Below are 18,998 nucleotides of genomic sequence, written 5' to 3'. Positions count from 1 at the left end.
TAAATAACAATAATAATAATACAAATAACAATTATAATAATAATCTTAGTACCTCCTCAAAGGAAAACTGTAATACCTGTGTTTAAAGTATGAAAATATCACACGTGTAAATAAATGACTGTCACGGTACAGTACTTACTTGGAGATGATTTTACTGCCATTGTCCTGCGGAAAAGCAGAAAATGACTCGAGACAAACTCAAATGTTTGTGAGAATCTGATGATAATTCTTACCTTTGCCCAGTTATATCAGAGACACCACGGTCCAAGCTTTCTCCAGATCCAAGCTTTCCTCCACTCTGCACACGCTGGACCACTGGAATCACAGCCTTCACACCTGTGTCCTCCTCTGTGTCCTTCTCTGTGTCCTTCTCTGCGTCCTTCTCTGTGTCCTTCTCTGTGTCCTCCTCTGTGTCCTTCTCTGTGTCCTTCTCTGTGTCCTCCTCTGTGTCCTTCTCTGTGTCCTTCTCTGTGTCCTTCACTGTGTCCTCCTCTGTGTCCTCCTCTGTGTCCTTCTCTGTGTCCTTCTCTGTGTCCTTCACTGTGTCCTTCACCGTGTCCTCCTCTGTCATCCATTCATATCCGATACTGCAGAGACAAACAGAATGCAAAGTGAACTGTTTGTTTCTCTCTGTAGTTATTGATTTTAAAGGTTTGACCAATACCGAAGCTTCACATGACGCACAACTTTACATGTAGAACATCACATGACTCCGCCCCCTCATTTCATCAGTAAGATCATGTTTTTGGCCAGAATCATGAGGAGAGAGCTGGTCAGTCCCTTTAGGATCCCCGAAGGTGTCAAAATGACCTCTTTCTGACTGACCACTGTCTTCTATGTTACAAAAAGAAGAGCCGTGTTTTTCTGAACAAGATCATCTTCATCAGGACAACGCACCATGTCCTGCTGTAAAGAAAACCTCTGCATCACTGGCTGCTATGGGCATAAAAGGAGAGAAACTCATGATGTGGACCCCCTCCTCCCCTGACCTCAGCCCTATTGAGAACCTTTGAAGCCTCAAGAAGAAAAACATCTATGACACATCTATAGCGCTCAGCCCTCAAAGCTAGAAGTTCCCAGGTTCGATTCCCACCTGGATGGGGCCTTTCTCTGTGGCACTTGCATGTTCTAACTGTGTCTGTGTAGGTTTCCTCCGGGTACTCTGGTTTCCACTACCACTAAAAACATGTACAATAGTTTCCCCTCTAGTCTGGGAGGCTATTCTGACATCCTGCAAATAAATCCAAGCAGAAACTCTCCAAAAACTCTAAGACACTAAGAAGTTTGAAGCTGCTCACAGAAGGGCTCCTATGTTCAAATATAACTTGACCTGTTTAGATGTTTTTGATTGAAATAGCTTTTGATTTCAGTAAACACGACCTCCTAATGCTACAAATGCTAGTTATTGAAACAATGAGTTGCATAATAATTTGATACAGTAGATTTAGACTTTTTTACTATATTTATTTTTGAAAAAAATACTGTTATCACTGGGAGATTTTTTCCACCAAATTTAATTGATCCTTCACCAGTTGACCAAGACTTGAAAATGATGCTGACTCTCATTTGAGTTGACAGTTTAGAAAATCAGAGAAAAATGTAATTTGCATAATAATTTGGAACGCAGGGGACAGACTTGGACTGTACATTTGGAAGGTTTTTTTTCACGGGATTTTTACAGATTTATTGAGCTTTGAACATTTTACAGATTTTTCCTCTAATAAAAGCTCATTATTAAACTAAACAAGCTCCAAAATGCACACATTTAAACCTGGCTCTGTCCATTATTTAGATTCTGTGTCTGTAAATGTGTTATTTATATCTGTATAAAAGATTAAATGAGTGAAAGTTGCAGTCCATGTTTTCTCTTCTCTTTATGTCAGTAATCTACAGCACAAGTTTCACATTGAAATCTCTACATTTAAAGTGTGTCCCTGTTCACCTGCAGAGACTCCCCTTAAGTGGTAGAAACTCTTTATATTTATACATATCTTCATCAAAAACAGACCTGGACGAGTGTTTTTTCATTCAAACGTTTCTGAAATCCTGCATATTTAGTCCGTCTCCGTCTTTGTGCTGAAAACACCAGGTCACACAGACTCATGAACACCAGCACTTTACATTTGTTTAACAAGAGGAATTTATTTCAATATTACACAGAGAAACAAGGTCAATGTCTAAAGTAGTTTAAAAAGACTGAATAGAGGAAAATATCAGACCTCGAATCTTTAAAGCAAAGACTCAACGCTCTACAAAAATAAGTCGATATAAAGGAAACATTGAATGAGCTCCTTCTGTGTGAACGGCTCCAGGTCAAACAGTCTCATAAAGTCAGTACTTACTCCAGTGTCTCCAGTCGACAGTGAGGGCTCTGTTCAAGCTCCAGGAGCTCCTTCACATCTGACTCACTCAGAAAGTTATCCCACAGGTCCAGTTTAGTGAGATGTGAGGGGTTGGACTTCAGAGCTGAGGCCAGAGAGGAACAGCTGATCTTTGACAAACCACAGTCGAACAACCTGAATGAAGAATAAATGAAGAGGTTAAAGTCCAGGGTAAACTCAGATGAGGTTTAGAGGTTCATCACACTCATATTCACTGAACATTAAGAAACACATCATGGAAAAATAAAGTTAAAGCTGATTCAAATATTCTGTTTCCTGTGGTTCAAAGATACAGTTCATACAGTGGGAGTTAAGTTTCACTTAATGAGATCATGAATAATAATTATTACTTGTTTGAACATAAAATAATGGATGTGGTCGACAGCACAGGTTCATGTGTTTGTTCATGAGTTTGTGTGAATCATGAGCTGCTGATGTGGAGAATCACAGCTGTTGGATCGAAAGCTTTTACATTATATTTATTTACAGCCACACTGTGTAACATTGTGGATTCTCCTGTTGTCGACACAAACCTGCTCCTATTAAGGGGAGATATAAGGAATTTAAGGATTTTATTTATTTATTTATTATGTTTTATTTTAGGCCTGAAAATGGTGATACGTTCATTTAAAACTACACAGAATTATCAGTCCATTGAAAAAAGTGAGGGATCAGACCAGACCGTTCTGTGTCTAACTTCTATCTCTAGCGTGTTCTTCTTACATTCATGTTTAAACCTGACACAGAGACAGTGAACTTACCAGAGAGTCTGCAGGCGACAGTCTGGACTTTGAAGAAACAAACACAGATGAGACACTCCTGAGTCAGACAGGTTGTTTTTACTCAGGTCCAGCTCAGTGAGATGTGAGGGGTTGGACTTCAGAGCTGAGGCCAGAGAGGAACAGCTGATCTCTGACAAACCACAGAAACTCAACCTGAATAAAGAATAAATGAAGCGGTTAAAGTCCAGGGTAAACTCAGACGAGGCTATAAACACAACAGAACAGTCTGAGAGTCTTGTCAACAACAGACACAGAGGTCGGTGTAAACTCTGTAGTTTCTCAGACTGTTCCTTCACTCAGAGTCAGTCTGTTCAATATTTACATCCCATAAAAAGAGAGGTTCAGTTTTTCTTTAGTATTATAATGTTTCCAATCACAGCTTGATGTTTATTTGAGTCAGTTCTATATTGATGTGAAAGCGTGTGTTCAAAGGTTCCCTGTGGCCTGGTGTCTGCAGTGACAGGAGAATAGTTACTGTCCCTTTAAGGCCACACACGGCAGCTCAAAGTATTGTTTTTCACACAGTGGTGGAAGTGGAGATTTTTAGCTCGTTTCCTCCTTTAACATCTGAGTTTTCATGTCAGAAACTAAGATGTGAAGCATCGTACCCGTATGTTTATTTATGACGTTTTGTCTGGAGGAGCTGGAGATAACCCGGAAGTAACTCTAACATCGCGCTGCAAAAGCCATATTCATATTTATGATATTAATGTTCAGTTTCAATTTGATTCCTCTTGTTTCAGTTTTTTTTTCTATTCATCTGCTTTGTCTCAGCTTAAAGTCTTAAAGGTCCTATATCCTGCAAAATCGACTTTTTGGAGCTTTTAGCCATGTTGTTATGCTATTTCCTTATCAAAAACACCCCCAGAGTGGTTTGTGGCTTCATTCACGCAGTTCCCAGTAATCCTCCTGAATCCTGCTCTCTGAGGCTCCGCCCTCCTGCTCTCTGAGGCTCCGCCCTCTCCTGGTGAACGACTGACCTGCTCAGTTGTGTCGTCACAGCGGAACAGAAGTGCTCGACGTCTGTAATGTAATGTCTTAGAGCCTGATTTTAATTTGTAAAACAGCTTTTTCATTATTTCTGTCGTAAGAGAGATGATAGAGGAAAAAAATAAAAAGGATGTGCCCGAGGTGCTTCCAGGTCAGCTGTGGCCAAAACAAACCCTGAGCGTCTGAACAGATCAGTCATGTTTGCGCTGCAGCTGAAGATGGAGCTCGTTATAACTGGACACACCTGTTCTTTATTCTGACCTAACGATCATGTCACGGAGAAAAAGAAGCGCGTTTGGCTACGAGGGCGGGAGTTTGATCAACTTTTTTCAAGAAGAGGCCACTCAGCTGTTTTTTTTCTCTGGGATTCAGCGACTTTCACCAAAATATTGTTTTTCTGTGACTGTCTCTGATGGATGTTTGGTGAACCTTCACCTGAACCAAAGTGGATTAACTTTTATAACCAACGCGAGTCCCACAATGTAAACAGCGATGGAGCAGAGGGTGAGTCAGTCCAAACGTGTGTTAGCTTGTGTGTTAGCATATTATCATGTGTGTTAGCGTATTAGCATGTGTGTTAGCATATTAGCTTGTGTGTTAGCCATTTATCAAGCTGTGTTGCAGATGTCAACTCCGTATAACTGCATCGTGAAGTAATTTCACTTATTGCTGTTTTTTTATTTCACGGTAAAGTATGAGCGCAGAGAGGGGGCGGAGTTAACTGAGAGACGGGGCGGAGTTAACTGAATCGAAGCGTTGTGTCTTCCGGGTTTGAAAAATACCTCCAGAAAACACTTATATTTATCACAAAAACGAGTGCTCCATATGGTAGAGGTACAATATATCATATAAATGCCTATACTTAACTTTGTAATGGCTAAAATAGCATGATATAGATCCTTTAAGCTCCAACGAAACCGAGCACATTTTCTCCAGTTAAGCTTTACCCAAATCTAAAACCTTCTTAACCAGAGAGCTCACAGCCTATAGGCCAGAGTAACGCCTCATTTGAAAGCTAAGGCCTGAGTTCTTTACTACTTTTTCCTTGTTTTTGTTCATAAGTTTCTTTACACTAAAAAACAATGCTGCCAAAACGCTACAAAAAAGCAACAAAAACAACTAAAACTTGACCACGGAAAAAAAGGAAGAAGCTTAGACGAGCACTTTAGGTCTTAGCTTTCAAATGAGGCCTTACTCTGGCCTATAGGCTGTGAGCTCTCAGGTCAAGAAGGGGCTGAAGAGGTTCACAGCCCCTCCCTCTGCCTCTGGTCAGAGCGAGTCTCAGAAAGTGATGGGTGGAGTCGGTATAAAGAGCCGGCTCTTTTAAGTGAACGATGAGTTGCTTGTAATGAAGCTCCACATGCACCGCTCTGAGGTTCACTCGCCTCAGAGACAAAAGGAGAGAAAGGGAAGAGAATGGGGTTGAGGAGAGAGGAGCTGAACAATCTGCAGCTCAAATCAAGATCTCTACAAACTTCAAATCAATCCACAAGTAAACAATGTGTTCACACACAGCGATACGTCACAATGTGGGCCTTTTCCACTGAGCCCTTTACAAAAGCAGCAGTACAGGAGTCATGGCTAAAGCTTTGACTTCACTGATGTCTGGAGTGTCAGTCCACAACCATCTCTGAAGTCACTCTGCAGCTCACAGACTGAGCAGGAATGGGGCGGAGCTGACACTGGCAGCAGAGGGACTAGAGGAGCCACTGGAAACACCAACACAGGATTTAAAAAGTGCATTCATCAAACTAATACCAGGTATATTCAACTATAGTTCTGCCATCCACCAAACTACAACACAGACACTGTAAGACACAGCACAATAGCAAAGAAAAAAGAAAATCTAATGTTCTTTTTCATTTATTTCGTTGTTGTTGTTGTTTTGTTCAGTGAGCAGAAGAATGGCTCATTTAACAAGCTACAAATGAAATTTCTGCTAAATGTGTGAAATTTAACCCCCTATAACATCACCCACGTCCTCGGTCTTGTTTGAGATGGAGCGCACGTGGTCTGTCCGCACATAGATCCACTGCTGTCACTTATCACTGTGTCACTTTATACTCACTTTATACACAATATGTAAATCACATCCCTTTGTTCTATGTCAATTGTTATATTTACCTCTAATTAATTACATCTTATTTATTGTAATATTCTTATGCCTGCCCCTAAAGCCTTTATAGTTTAAAGTTTTATAGCTTATTTTTATCTAAACTCTGTTTTATATGTTTTTATGTTTAATGTTGCACGTCTCACCAAAAAAAAATCCTAGATTGTGAACCTGTTTAGAAACAGTGGCAATAAAAAGTATTGATTCTGATTCTTATGTGCACAAATGCACAATGTGTGTTCTACTTTGAAAGAAAAATTATATTATATTATAAGTTAAAAGCAAAAAAGTAGGAAAGAGGTAAAGGAGCCTAAGTAACTCGCTGCTCAGGAGGAACTTGCATTAAAAAAAAAAAAAAAAACACTACACAGAATTATCAGTCCATTGAAAAAGTGAGGGATCAGACCTGACCGTTCTGTGTCTAACTTCTATCTCTAGCGTGTTCTTCATATATTCACGTTTAAACCTGACACAGAGACAGTGAACTTACGTTAGAGTCTGCAGGCGACAGTCTGGGCTTCGAAGAAACAAACACAGATGAGACACTCCTGAGTCAGACAGGTCTGTGTTATCAATCAGGTCCAGTACAGTGAGATGTGAGGGGTTGGACTTCAGAGCTGAGGCCAGAGAGGAACAGCTGATCTCTGACAAACCACAGTGCCTCAATCTGAATAAAGAATAAATGAAGAGGTTAAAGTCCAGGGTAAACTCAGATGAGGCTATAAACACAACAGAACAGTCTGAGAGTCTTGTCAACAACAGACACAGAGGTTGTTGTAAACTCTGTAGATTCTCAGACTGTTCCTTCACTCAGAGTCAGTCTGTTCAATATTTACATCCCATAAAAAAGAGAGGTTCAGTTTTTATTTAGTCTTATAATGTTTCCAATCACACACTGAAAAAAGTGAAACACTGCTGTTGTTGATTCAATATGTTCTTTGCTATTGGCTTAAATAAAGAAAATCAAATTGGTTAGTCCAATTAAAACCATATAGATTGAACATTGTGTTTTGATACATTTTTGTATGTACATCTAATGGTCTATTGCAAATTGACAGTTATTTAAGTTAATTGATCTAATGAACAATCGTTCGTCGAGCCATCGAACACAGGGGGCAGCACTGACAACCGCAGCACTTGACTCTACCAATTAACGCTGAAGAAGATGACACACCACGTGTTCCAGATTTCAAATGTGGCCAAGACCTTTTCACTCAAGATCTAGCCAGACCCACTGTTGGAACTTTACAGCGAGAAAAGGTAAGTTAAAAGCATATTTAGACTTGTAAACTTAATACATGTGTCCTGTATGTATGCACAGAGGCGTCAGATAGAATTCTCCTTAAGTTGAATTTTAATTGAACATGTTTTGGCACTGAAACTGAATAAATTGATTGTGCATCAAATCTCTTAAATATTGTAGGCTATGAGTATTAGGTTGAAGGTTTTATTTTTGACCAATTGCACCCTTATGATTTAGATATTACACTAACTTAGGAGGGTTAGCGCAGCCGCCATTTTGTGGTCGTGACATCGCCTGGACTTTGAAATGCAACTCGCATAAAATAAATACTATCTACCTTTACTGTGCTTTAAGCTGACATGAATATTATTCCTTAACGTGTTTTGCAAGCGCTTAAACCAGTGATGTGACGTTCACGAACGAATCGAGTCTTTGTTCGTCTCTTCACTGAGAACGATGGGAGCCGAGCGGAGCCAAGTCCCTGTAGAGAACATGAACTCTTTTTCTTTATTATTCCTCTTCGCGCTTAAGTTGTGCATGCTTATTTTGCGAAACAAGCGTGACTGCTGGAGTGGGGCGGAGAGAGGAGTGGCACGGGGACAGACCGCGGGACGCGAGCGCGGCCTGCGGGGAAAGGGTTTAAGAGCGCGGCTCTGGGGAAAAAGCGAGTAAGCGCGGCCGAACGTTCCCAGCGCCAGCTCTCCCGGGCCATGGGAGAGGAAAGGTGCGCGGGGTCGGTGATTGAGGAGGCGGCTACAGGCGCCCTGACACGAAACATCTTCCACCTGTTCGCTCAGCTCCACTCCGCTCTTGGCCGCCTCCGAACGGCAGCGACATCACCGCGCCCACTGCCTCCTCCGCCCCGGTCACCTCCACCGCTGCTGCTGCCCCACAGGGAGCTCAAAGTGAGCAGCATGAATGAAATAATAAACAACTGTTTAGGGCAGACGAGCCCCTAAACGAGGAGATCGCGTTGAAACACTATTATATGACCTGTAATTACAATTAAAGGACAGAATATGTTTGACCCAACTTCCAAAAGTGACTGTCATAAAAAAGTCATAAAAAGTCATTTTTAAAATAATTTGTTCAAAAAGCTGAACCAAGCAAATGTAATTAATGTTCAGCTGTTCTTTATTGTGTACTTTTTATAATTTTAGCATGAATATGCGTTGCACTTTTTTTCTTAACTTATTTATTACATTCACAAGACTATATGCATTTTAGTCTGTTAAATTTGCTGAAAAAATGAGACCATTTACAGTTAAGTAATGTATTTGTCTGTGTCTCATCTGCACAGGAGCCGTCCCCCACACCAGCACTAGGACGAGGACACCTGTTTGCTGGTCATCTCCATTTGAGGAGGTAGGTCTATGCATTATTTGAAAGGCATAATGTTATGCAACCTTATTGTACCAGCACATTTTCAAGAATATATCTATATATTTAAATTACTACAATGTCTGTACATACTTGTTTACAGTTAAATAATTATCTTACAGGCTTCCATGAGCGGTACACTGGATGCAGGTACACACCATGTGTACTGAAGTTAGTGATGCTGTTCCAGTGGACGCGCATTTAAAGAACATCAGGTATGACTGGGCTTGAAAATAACCATGTCTTTGTAGTGCTTGTGCTCTTAGCTGTAAAATCTCTTATTATATTAGGTATGGTATTAACAACCGCCAATTTTACATAATTTACAAAACTTAACTGTTCAGATTTGAGCAACATCAATGCTATTAATCATTTCTCTATTTGATCGGTTCTTTATTGGTTCTCTGGGTTCCTGATCAATGGCCTACATAACATATGTGCATCTTGTAGTTTAACAATTGATCAGAGCCAATAAATGGATCTTTTTTGACAAGTGTGCGAGCTGACAATGGGCTCTATTCACACAAGTGACACGTGACTTCAGACTGGACTCTCTGGGAGGCACTGCTTTCCTCTCCCATTATTTCCCTATGGAGGATTAACAGTGTCTCATCCAAATAAATGAATAGTACTAGATTACATGGCAGGTTGTAAACATCATACTGGATGTAAAGGCTTCACTGAAGGACATGTCAGTGTTCCATCGTGGTATATGTTTTTGTCCTCAAGCTAAGGGCTAACTTTTTTCTTCGGTCAAGTATTTACATCCAACATAATGTTTTTAACATGTACCTTCAACTGTTCATGGGTAATTCACTGTCCATGGAATCTAGAGCTTTTCATTAATTTGGACGAGACACTGCTAATCCCCGACAAGGAAATAACGGGAGAGGAAGAGCAGCGACTCTCGGAGAATCTAGTCAGAAGTCCCTCATATAGAGCCAATCATGTACAATAATGCATTTGAAAAAAATCTGCAAATAAGCCTTTGGATGTTATGTACATAACATCGGCCACTGAGTTGGCAATGTTTTCTTGAACTGTCCCTGTCAAAGAAACATATAAATGAATAAGGGTATTGAACAAATATTAGAAAATGAACTGAAAGCTGACGATATTAGAGTTGCAGGAGAAATATGGTTTTATTTTACCCAAAAACTAAAATTAGTTCTCTTGTAGTACTGTGCAATACCTAAAATTTTGCAAAAGATCAATATCATGTAAATACTGGAGCCAGTCCTTTTGTCTAAAATTGGTGTATATATATGCTTCTTTATATTTTAATTAAGAAATACCATAGGAATGTATCATTTTCTAACTTTACTTTACAAAATGGGGGAAATCAGGCTTTTTCATAGAAGGAGAAGATGAACGACATTTCAAATATTGTAAGATTCTGGTTTGTGTTTAACATGAAGTGCACATTTATTACTGATTTGGGTATTTTGAGAGCGGACATACTTACTTACATACTTTCTCAGAGCTCCCCTTTAATACATGTATTTTCAGTTTTATCTACAGCTGCAGTAATGTTATTTACAAAACCCTCATACTGTAATTACAAAGTTAAAATACCAGTGGCTCATTCAGACTCTGTTTGACCTGGTTAAGGCTTAGTTTAGCCAGGTTTAGACCCGACCATGAAAATCATTGCATTATTTGTAAATTCTAATATGTGTTATTCCACTCATGTTTTGCAGATTCAGCAAGATTTCCGTGTGGAGGACGAGCCGATGGCAGTCGTCGTAACACCCATCGTGAAGATTGTGACAGAAATGCATTCAATGGTTCAAGACTTTGCAATTCGGACTCATAACACCTCAACATGAAGTACCCAAAGAAATGTGAACGCACAGTTGAATTCATCCTGAAGGTACTCATGGGACTGGATAACAAGAATTGAACACGGATCACAGGGAGACTGATGCAGTGATTAGTATGCTGTACCTTGGCTGCACAGTTGTTGTTTTTTGGAAAATTCTTGTTCATCCAGTTTTGCTGTGAAAGTGTTTGAAAATGCATAACAATGTGGCTAAATACATTATACTACAGTTTTAACACTTTTTCTGTTTAACCAGCTTTTGAACCTTGAGCCAAGAATTGAAAAATTAGAAAGTATGAAATGTTTGTGTGTACCTACATTACTCATATTACAAAATATTGCAATTTGCATTTGTACATACAATGTCTTTGGCAATAAAAAAGTAAATTAATCCAAATGTGTTTTAATGAAATTAATCAATTTAAATGAAATCAATAAATGGCATTGATTAAGCCATTAAAAGTACATTGGTTCAATGAAAAAATTTAAATTGGCTCATATCTGCTAATGAAGAGTTTTAAATTGACTCAATTAACCTTTGAACATTCAAGTCAGGAACATTTTTTTGTTGAACCAATTTAAAATGTTCACAGTTACAGATGAAACATTTATAGTTGGACTAATGAATATATATCATTATGAACAACTAGTAAAATGCGGATGTAAATGATTTCTAAACAATTTGCAGATTAAGCCAATGTTTTATTTTTCTCAGTGCAGCTTGATGCTTATTTGAGTCAGTTCTATATTGATGTGAAAGCGTGTGTTCAAAGGTTCCCTGTGGCCTGGTGTCTGCAGTGACAGGAGAATAGTTACTGTCCCTTTAAGGCCACACACGGCAGCTCAAAGTATTGGTTTTTCACACAGTGGTGGAAGTGGAGATTTTTAGCTCGTTTCCTCCTTTAACATCTGAGTTTTCATGTCAGAAACTAAGATGTGAAGCATCGTACCCGTATGTTTATTCATGACGTTTTGTCTGGAGGAGCTGGAGATAACCCGGAAGTAACTCTAACATCGCGCTGCAAAAGCCGGGTTCCCTCACGCATTCATTCACAAATATTGGTATATTTTATATCCACGTGTCCTGAAGGCTCCACAGATGACGCTATAATCCAAATATGGGATTTTTCTTTAGGAGAGACGTCCGGTACAGAAGAGCCCAGAAATGTGTTGAACAGGTTACTGAACTTTAGGGCTGGTTTTCTCTAAGTGAACAAAATATCCTCTTTTTTTTATCTTTTTATTTTGAGCAATTTGACATTCATTTCATCTTCCAAAATTCATACAGTGTGGATGCTCAAAATGGTGTCGGCTCAAACAATAAGTTTATAAGTGCCGACCCCATGTTCAATTCACTACATTTACATAACATAATAGATTATAAGGTTTATATTGACTTTTGATTTCCTGAGCTGAACAGATACAGATTTAGTCGCTCCTACAGACTCCAAACTTAGACTTAATGTTGGATGTTTTAATATATATTTCCCAGTCTGAGGAAAACAGAGTTCATGAGAGGAGGACAGACGACAACAGACAGGCGGCTGATGAGAAAGAGGAGGGGAGGACATGAAGTGAAAAAAGTGAAAATCTAGGAAATGAATGTAAGCTCTTGTATTGCATTTTAAACTTAGAAAATCATTACTGACCAACATGTGATTAAAAGGCTACATGTTACATGATGGAATAAAGACGTACGGACACTGGGTGAACAAGAATGTGTGATTTGAAGTACGTAAAACTGGCCGTTGAAAAAATGTACTCGGTCTTAATGAGGCGTTACAGAGGGCTTTGGGAGGAGCTCAGAGGAAGAGGAGGAGCTTTATATAAACTCCTCACGGCACTAAATATCTTCACCGAGGAAGATTGAAAGATCACCCAAACATGACTCCAGATTTACTTTAGAGATGAGAACATTATGATGAGCTCAAAAGATCTAACATGTCCATAGAAAATAAGAAAGAAAGAAAGAAAGAAAGAAAGAAAGAAAGAAAGAAAGAAAGAAAGAAAGAAAGAAAGAAAGAAAGAAAGAAAGAAAGAAAGAAACTGACCTATGAGGTATTGTTCAATGATAAAAATATCTATCATTAAAGAAATGCTTGGATTTCAATTATTATTATTATTTACTTTGTACAAAGCTACGCTGTGTGGCTTTAAGTCATTTTGAAGAACAATAAAAGAAAGTCAAGCTGATGAGACACAACACTGACCTGAGAACGGAGAGTTGACAGTGAGGACTCTTCAGTCCAGAACACAGCGCAGACACTGAGGAGTCACTCAGTTTATTACCACTCAGATACAGCTCTCTGAGGTGGGAGGGGCTGGAGCTCAGCGCTGACGCCACCACTTCACAGTGAAGCTCTGAGAGTCCACAGTCCTCAAACCTGTAACAGATGTTTGAGTCACATGTGAGTGATTATAACATGTGAGTGAAGCTTCTGTCTGTGACTGAGGACTCACACAGCCTTCCTGCAGTTCCTCACCGCTGGGACCAGTCTCAGACGACCCTCTGGAGACGTGTTGTAGTTCCTTAGGTTCAGCTCGTCCAGGACCTGCTCTGACATCTGCAGCATGTAGGCCAGAGCTGAGCACTGGAACTCAGACAGTTCCTCCTTAGATCCACCTCCAGACTTCAGGAAGTCCTGGATCTGCTGCTGCACAGACTGGTCCTTCAGCTCCATCAGACAGTGGAAGATGTTGATGCTTCTGTCGGGAGAGACTTCCTCTGAGCTCATCTCTTTAAGGTTTTTAATGACTTCTGTGATTTCTGATTCCTTTATTGGACTCAGCAGAGCTCCTAAAAGTCTGTGGTTGGACTCCAGACTGAGGCCATGAAGGAACCGCACAAACAGGTCCAGGTGGCCGTTTGGACTCAGCAGGGACTTTACAAGAGACTGTTTGAGAAACTCCCTCATATTTAGTTTAAAGATTCCTCCAAAACTTTTCTTTTTGCCGCGGACTCTCAGAAACTCCCTGACCACCTCCGGGTTGTTCTGAAAGCAGTGGTGAAGGTAAACGGCTGCCAGAAACTCCTGAACGCTCAGGTGGATGAAGCAGTAGACTGACTGGTTGAAGACACTCTCTCGTTTGAAGATCTCAGTGCAGAGTCCGGAGTAGACCGAGGCCTCGCTCAGGTCCAGACCCACCTGCTCCAGGTCTTCTGGGTAGAACATGATGTTTCCTGTCTGCAGATGCTCAAAGGCCAGTCTCCCCAGCTTCAGGAGCAGCTCTGTGTCGGCCTCTGTCAGCCCCCAGGTCTCAGACCTGACCTCTGTTTGTGTCTGTTTGTACTTCCTCTTCCTGTGCGTCTGCACCAACAGGAAGTGTGCGTACATGTCTGTGAGGGTCTGGGGCAGTGGTCCGCTCTGATGGCTTCTCAACACGTGGTCCAGGACTGTGGAGGTGATCCAGCAGAAGACTGGGATCTGGCTCATGTTGTGGAGGCTGCGGGAGGTTCTGAGGTGGGACAGGACTGTTTGAAGCTGCTCTTCATCTGAGAACCTCTTCCTGAAGTACTGCTCCTTCTGTGGGTCAGTGATGAAGCCCCTGACCTCCGTGACCCTGTGCACGCACCGCGCTGGGATCTGATGGGCCGCCGCTGGGCGGGAGGTGATCCATATAAGGGCGTGAGGAAGCAGAGCGCCTCTGATGAGGTTCACCAACAGTACGCCCACCTCTGACCTCTGTGTGACCTCAGAGATGAGCTCACAGCTGAAGTCCAGAGACAGTCTGCTCTCGTCGAGGCCGTCAAAGATGAACAGGAGTTTACAGACGGACAGAGTGTGGGCTGTGAGCGTCTGTGGGGCAGAGGAACATGGAAGACACGTCAACAGAAGAGAACATTTCTCATGGTCCTGATGTGTTAGGAGGGTCTGGGGGTGTTTGGGGAGTTGATATTTTCATAATCTGTGCTTAGGTCAAGTCAAGTTTAAATACAACATTACATTACAAACAACAGCAATGACAAGAACCACCGAGGAAAATCCTGCTCAGATTGTGTTGAAGGCCAGAGTAAACAAATGGATCTTCAAAAGAGACTTAAAAACATTCAAAGACTGAGCTGCTTTAACGCTTCAGACTGTTCCACTTTCACTCAGAAGAAGCGTCTGAACAGAATCGAAACGTCATCAACTCGACTAAACCCAGTCCAGCCGATGATTTAAGTTTCACAATGTCTCATTTCAGTTTGAACTGTGAGAATAACAAACGTCACGTTCTCTGAACAGAACAAAATCATCTTGAATGTATGATTTTATAGTGTGATGACAGAGCGATGAAAAGGTGAGTTTATAATGGAAGTCAACGGGACAAAATGCCACTGACTAAACACTGAGGAGAAAACATGAAAACTCAACTTTACAAAAAATCAAAGTTGTTTCTGATCTTTGACAAACCCAAGGGTGTTTTAAAATGTACAATCAATTTCAGCCCAAACTCTTTATTTTCTATTTTTTATAGACCATTTTTTTCATTTATTTATTCCATTTTGTGAGTTATTTTTTTGATCACTTTTAAATTGGCAATAAAATGGTTAAATATTTAAATATTAGTTAAGATCGTTTTGAGCCGAACTGAAGTCGAGGGAAAAATGTTTTTTAAAACAAAAATCTACAAGTTTTTAAAGCAGTGAAAAAAATGCTGCTGACAGAACATAAGGGTTAAACTCTAATGGGGTAAAAACAGAGTAAATGGTCATAAAGGTAGAGCTTTGTATAAATGAGAGTGACCTGTGGATCCAGCGCTGGATGGAACACTTGGATCAGCTCCATCAGACTGTAGCGCCCCCTTCTGACCAGGTTCATCTCTCTGAAGGACAGTGGCACCACCAGCTGCAGCTCCTGGTTCTCTGAGCCCTGGGCCCAGTCCAGACAGAACTTCAGGACTGAGAAGGTCTTCCCCACTCCAGCCACACCCACAGTCAGCACGGCTCTGATGGAGCCCTGCTGCAGCGCCCCCTGCTGCTGCTCAGGGGGCAGAGCTTTAAAGATGTCCTGGCACCTGATGGTGATCTCCTGGACCTGCTTCTTCTTGGACTGTGTCTCCAGACTCCTCTCCTCAGGTTGGGCTCTGGCCTCTTCACTGAGGCCCTCTGTGATGTACAGCTCAGTGAAGATGCTGTTAAGAAGAGTTCTATCTCCTGCTCCTTCACTTCCCTCTGTCACACTCTCACATCTGCTGCTCAGGCTCTGCTTATGCTCCTTCAGAACCTTGTGCAGACCTTCACCTGGACACAGAGGAGGAGACACCAGTGAGACATGTTTGTGTCTCCTACATGACCTGCACTGCACAGACTGACCTCCTGAAGAGCCTTGGACCCCCTGATAATGACCTTCTCCTCCGTCTGGACTCTGAGGCCGGGCGTCCAGCTCTGACTCTGTTTCTCTGTGGACAAAGACAGAGATGCTTTGAGTGAACAAGTCAGGCTCTAAAAAGCTTTGGACATTAAGGTCCTTGTGAAACAGAACTCAACACAGATAAAGGTTTCTAAACAAACTGTCCCTCTGCATTAGGCTCTGTCTGCCCAGAGGAGCAATAGATCTGATGGTTTCCTCTCCATGTTCTGCAGGACTGAGCGCTTTAGGAGATCCTTTATCTCTGCTGTTATTCCATCTCATAATGATCACTGTTCATGCAAATGTGTGGGGGGTTTAAACTTTATATATAGTTTATATTTTGGAGACAGCGCTGGAGGCCCGTGTGAGCCCAGGAACAAAAACACTTTGGAGCTGCTGATGTTCAGTCTGTGAGGTTTGTTTCTTCCCGAGAGTCTGGAGGAGCAGGTTCATGACTGAAGTTTATAATCGCGCCTTTAGAAATGTCACTCTTCTCTTGTTGTCAGTGATTTGTCCTGATGTAACTTCTGAAACATGTGAGGCACAGACGACTTTCTACTCTCCTCTACTCCACTTTATTCAGTTTGTACAGAGAGACTGGACTCTTATTGACTGTGCTGTCCAGCTCTCTGCTCTCCCTCCTCAGGCCCACCCACAGCAGAGGTGTGACCAGGTGAGAGCAAAGATCAAGACCAAAACGTGTTGAAATATTTACTACTTATGAAAGCAAATATAGACCAAAATATTCACAGTTGATTAAAATGTGAGTGAAACTAAAGCTTTGTTTGGTGTTTCTCTAAAATCCTCATTCCTCACCTGTCCCTCTTCACCTCAGTGCAGACCTGTTGTATTTCCCTAAGCTGACACTAGATGGAGCCCCAACATCAGAGCTGGACTAATGTGTAGAGTAAGTCTGCACACAGCCTTTCAGTGCAGTGACATGGAAGAGCTCAGGGCCGTCGTTAGTGAGTGGATTTACTCTTTCACCGTTTACTGTTTTCTTCCACAAACTCAGATTTACATTCGGGACATAAACACTGGGAGGCGTTTGACCCAGTTTAGTTTCCTCCACAATGTCACTGCTCAGAACTGAAGCGGATCAGATCAGCCAAGGGGAAGATCATCTACTTTCAAGTTTAAGCTTTGTTTAATAATTGAGCTCAGTTTCTACAGTTCAGCTTTACCCAAATCTAAAAGCTTGTGGACTGGAGCTCATAGACTCTAGGCCAGTGAAATGAGTTATTTGAAAGACAAGACCTAAAAAACTGATAAAAGCTTTTTCCTCACATTGTTGCCTGCTTTTTTTGACACTTTCTTGTCTCTTTTTATCATATTTTTGTCACTTTTTAGTCAATTTTTATCACTTTTTATTCACCTTTTTGTCGATTTTTTGTCACATTATAGGTCAAATTTTTTTGTCAATTTTTATGAAATTTTATCACTCTTCATTCAATTTTTTTGTCAATTTTTATCACTTTTTTGTAAAACATTTTTCAATTTTTACCAGATTTGTATGACTTTTTTCTTTCTATTTTTTCCATTTTTATCTATTTTTTTTGGTCAATTTAGATCATATTCTTGTCACTTTTTAGTCACTTTTTAGAAACTTTTTTGTCGCTTTTTTGGTCACATTTTAGGTCCAATTTTTTTATGGATCACTCTTAATTCCCCTTTTTGTCTAATTTTATCACTTTTTTGTCACTTTTTTGTCAATGTTTGTCACTTTTTATTCCCTATTTTTCAATTTCTAATCACTTTTTTAAAAACTTTTTAAAAGTTTTTATTCCATTTTTATCACTTTTTTGACCATTTTTCATTAATTTTTTATACCTTTTTTATCACATTTTGTCAATATTTTGTCACTTTTTTGTTACATTTTCATCCTCATTCTTGTCTCGCTTTTTGATCTTTTTCCAAGTGTCTTGAGGCCGAACTGGAGAAAATGTGCTCGGTTAAGTTGGGGATTAAGGCGTTAAAATAACTTTTAATTAAAAAATGAAGAAGTCAATTATTATCCCAGAAAAGTCTGAGTAAAGATAATTAAAGGTAATTGATTGAAATGTTCATAACAATAGCCACAGTTTGTGTCTTGAAGCACCTGTGCAGAGCAATGGTGGGACAGAAGGAAATATGGGAAAGGTCACCGCGAGGTCACAGAACAAAATGAAAGGATTTGAGGACCTGCGGCTCCGAGACAATGGAAATGTTTTTTATTTACTTTTACTATTGAATCCTGCGTGTGTCTAAGCATCTGTACTCACACTGGCCCATGGTGGTCCGGCTCGCTGCTGCCCCCCGGAGGTTCTCCTCGTCGTCGACGCTCTGAGGACTTGACGTGGCGTTGGTCCATTTCCCAGTGGCTCGGTCTGAGAGTCTGTGAATGAGTGTCCTCAGTTTGAGAGCAGGACTGCACAAGGTCCAAAGTTCAGGCTTTTATTGCTGCGTATAAAGATACCATTCAGTGTTAAAGGGGATGAACCACTGTACCTTTAAGACAGGCCTGTTCAAGTCCTCACGTCTGAAATACGTCCTTGATCTGTGTCCAGTCCAGCTGCAGAAACAAGCAGCTTAAATGTGTTCTAATCTATAATGATGAGTGTGTGAACTGTAGCTCTGATTCCAAAGCCTCACCTGAGTGTGGGCTCTGAAGCGTCTCCTCTTCCTCCGTCCGACTCTCCCTGGTTTCTGCTCGGTTTTGATATTACCGGACCGTCCCGTGATCTCCCCTTCAGCCGCAACTTTCTGACACTGCAGCGGGAACACACACTCTTTACCTGAGTCACATGACCAGCCCCGCCCTCTGTCACCGCAGCACACATTTAACCCTTAAGGCACACAGGGGAAACTCTTACATTTAGAGATATCAATGTGACACTTCTGCTGAACATCACTGATACAGCTCTGATACAAATGTACTCGAGTAGGTACTTTACTCTCAGTCCAGTCTTTATCAT

At 40.9% G+C, this 18,998-nt stretch overlaps 1 protein-coding gene across 1 annotated transcript in view; it reads right to left on the bottom strand.

The window, feature by feature from the left end:
* The window catches only part of LOC306981595 (NACHT, LRR and PYD domains-containing protein 12-like), a gene marked incomplete at its 5' end in the record, with an annotated part of 89,978 nt that extends 70,980 nt beyond the window's left edge, over positions 1-18,998 (bottom strand). The window contains 9 exons of the mRNA XM_079581204.1: positions 6,757-6,933; positions 12,922-13,095; positions 13,172-14,508; positions 15,439-15,935; positions 16,008-16,093; positions 18,302-18,451; positions 18,561-18,595; positions 18,676-18,792; positions 18,978-18,998. Of these exons, the coding sequence (XP_079437330.1) occupies positions 6,757-6,933; positions 12,922-13,095; positions 13,172-14,508; positions 15,439-15,935; positions 16,008-16,093; positions 18,302-18,451; positions 18,561-18,595; positions 18,676-18,792; positions 18,978-18,998 (2,594 nt within the window). The remainder of the gene's footprint in view (positions 1-6,756; positions 6,934-12,921; positions 13,096-13,171; positions 14,509-15,438; positions 15,936-16,007; positions 16,094-18,301; positions 18,452-18,560; positions 18,596-18,675; positions 18,793-18,977) is intronic.

This window comes from Gobius niger (assembly GCF_951799975.1).
Source record: "Gobius niger genome assembly, chromosome: 22".
In the NCBI taxonomy this organism is placed as follows: domain Eukaryota; kingdom Metazoa; phylum Chordata; class Actinopteri; order Gobiiformes; family Gobiidae; genus Gobius; species Gobius niger.
Note: the sequence above shows the minus strand (reverse complement) of the source record. Positions and strands in the feature narration are given on the sequence as shown.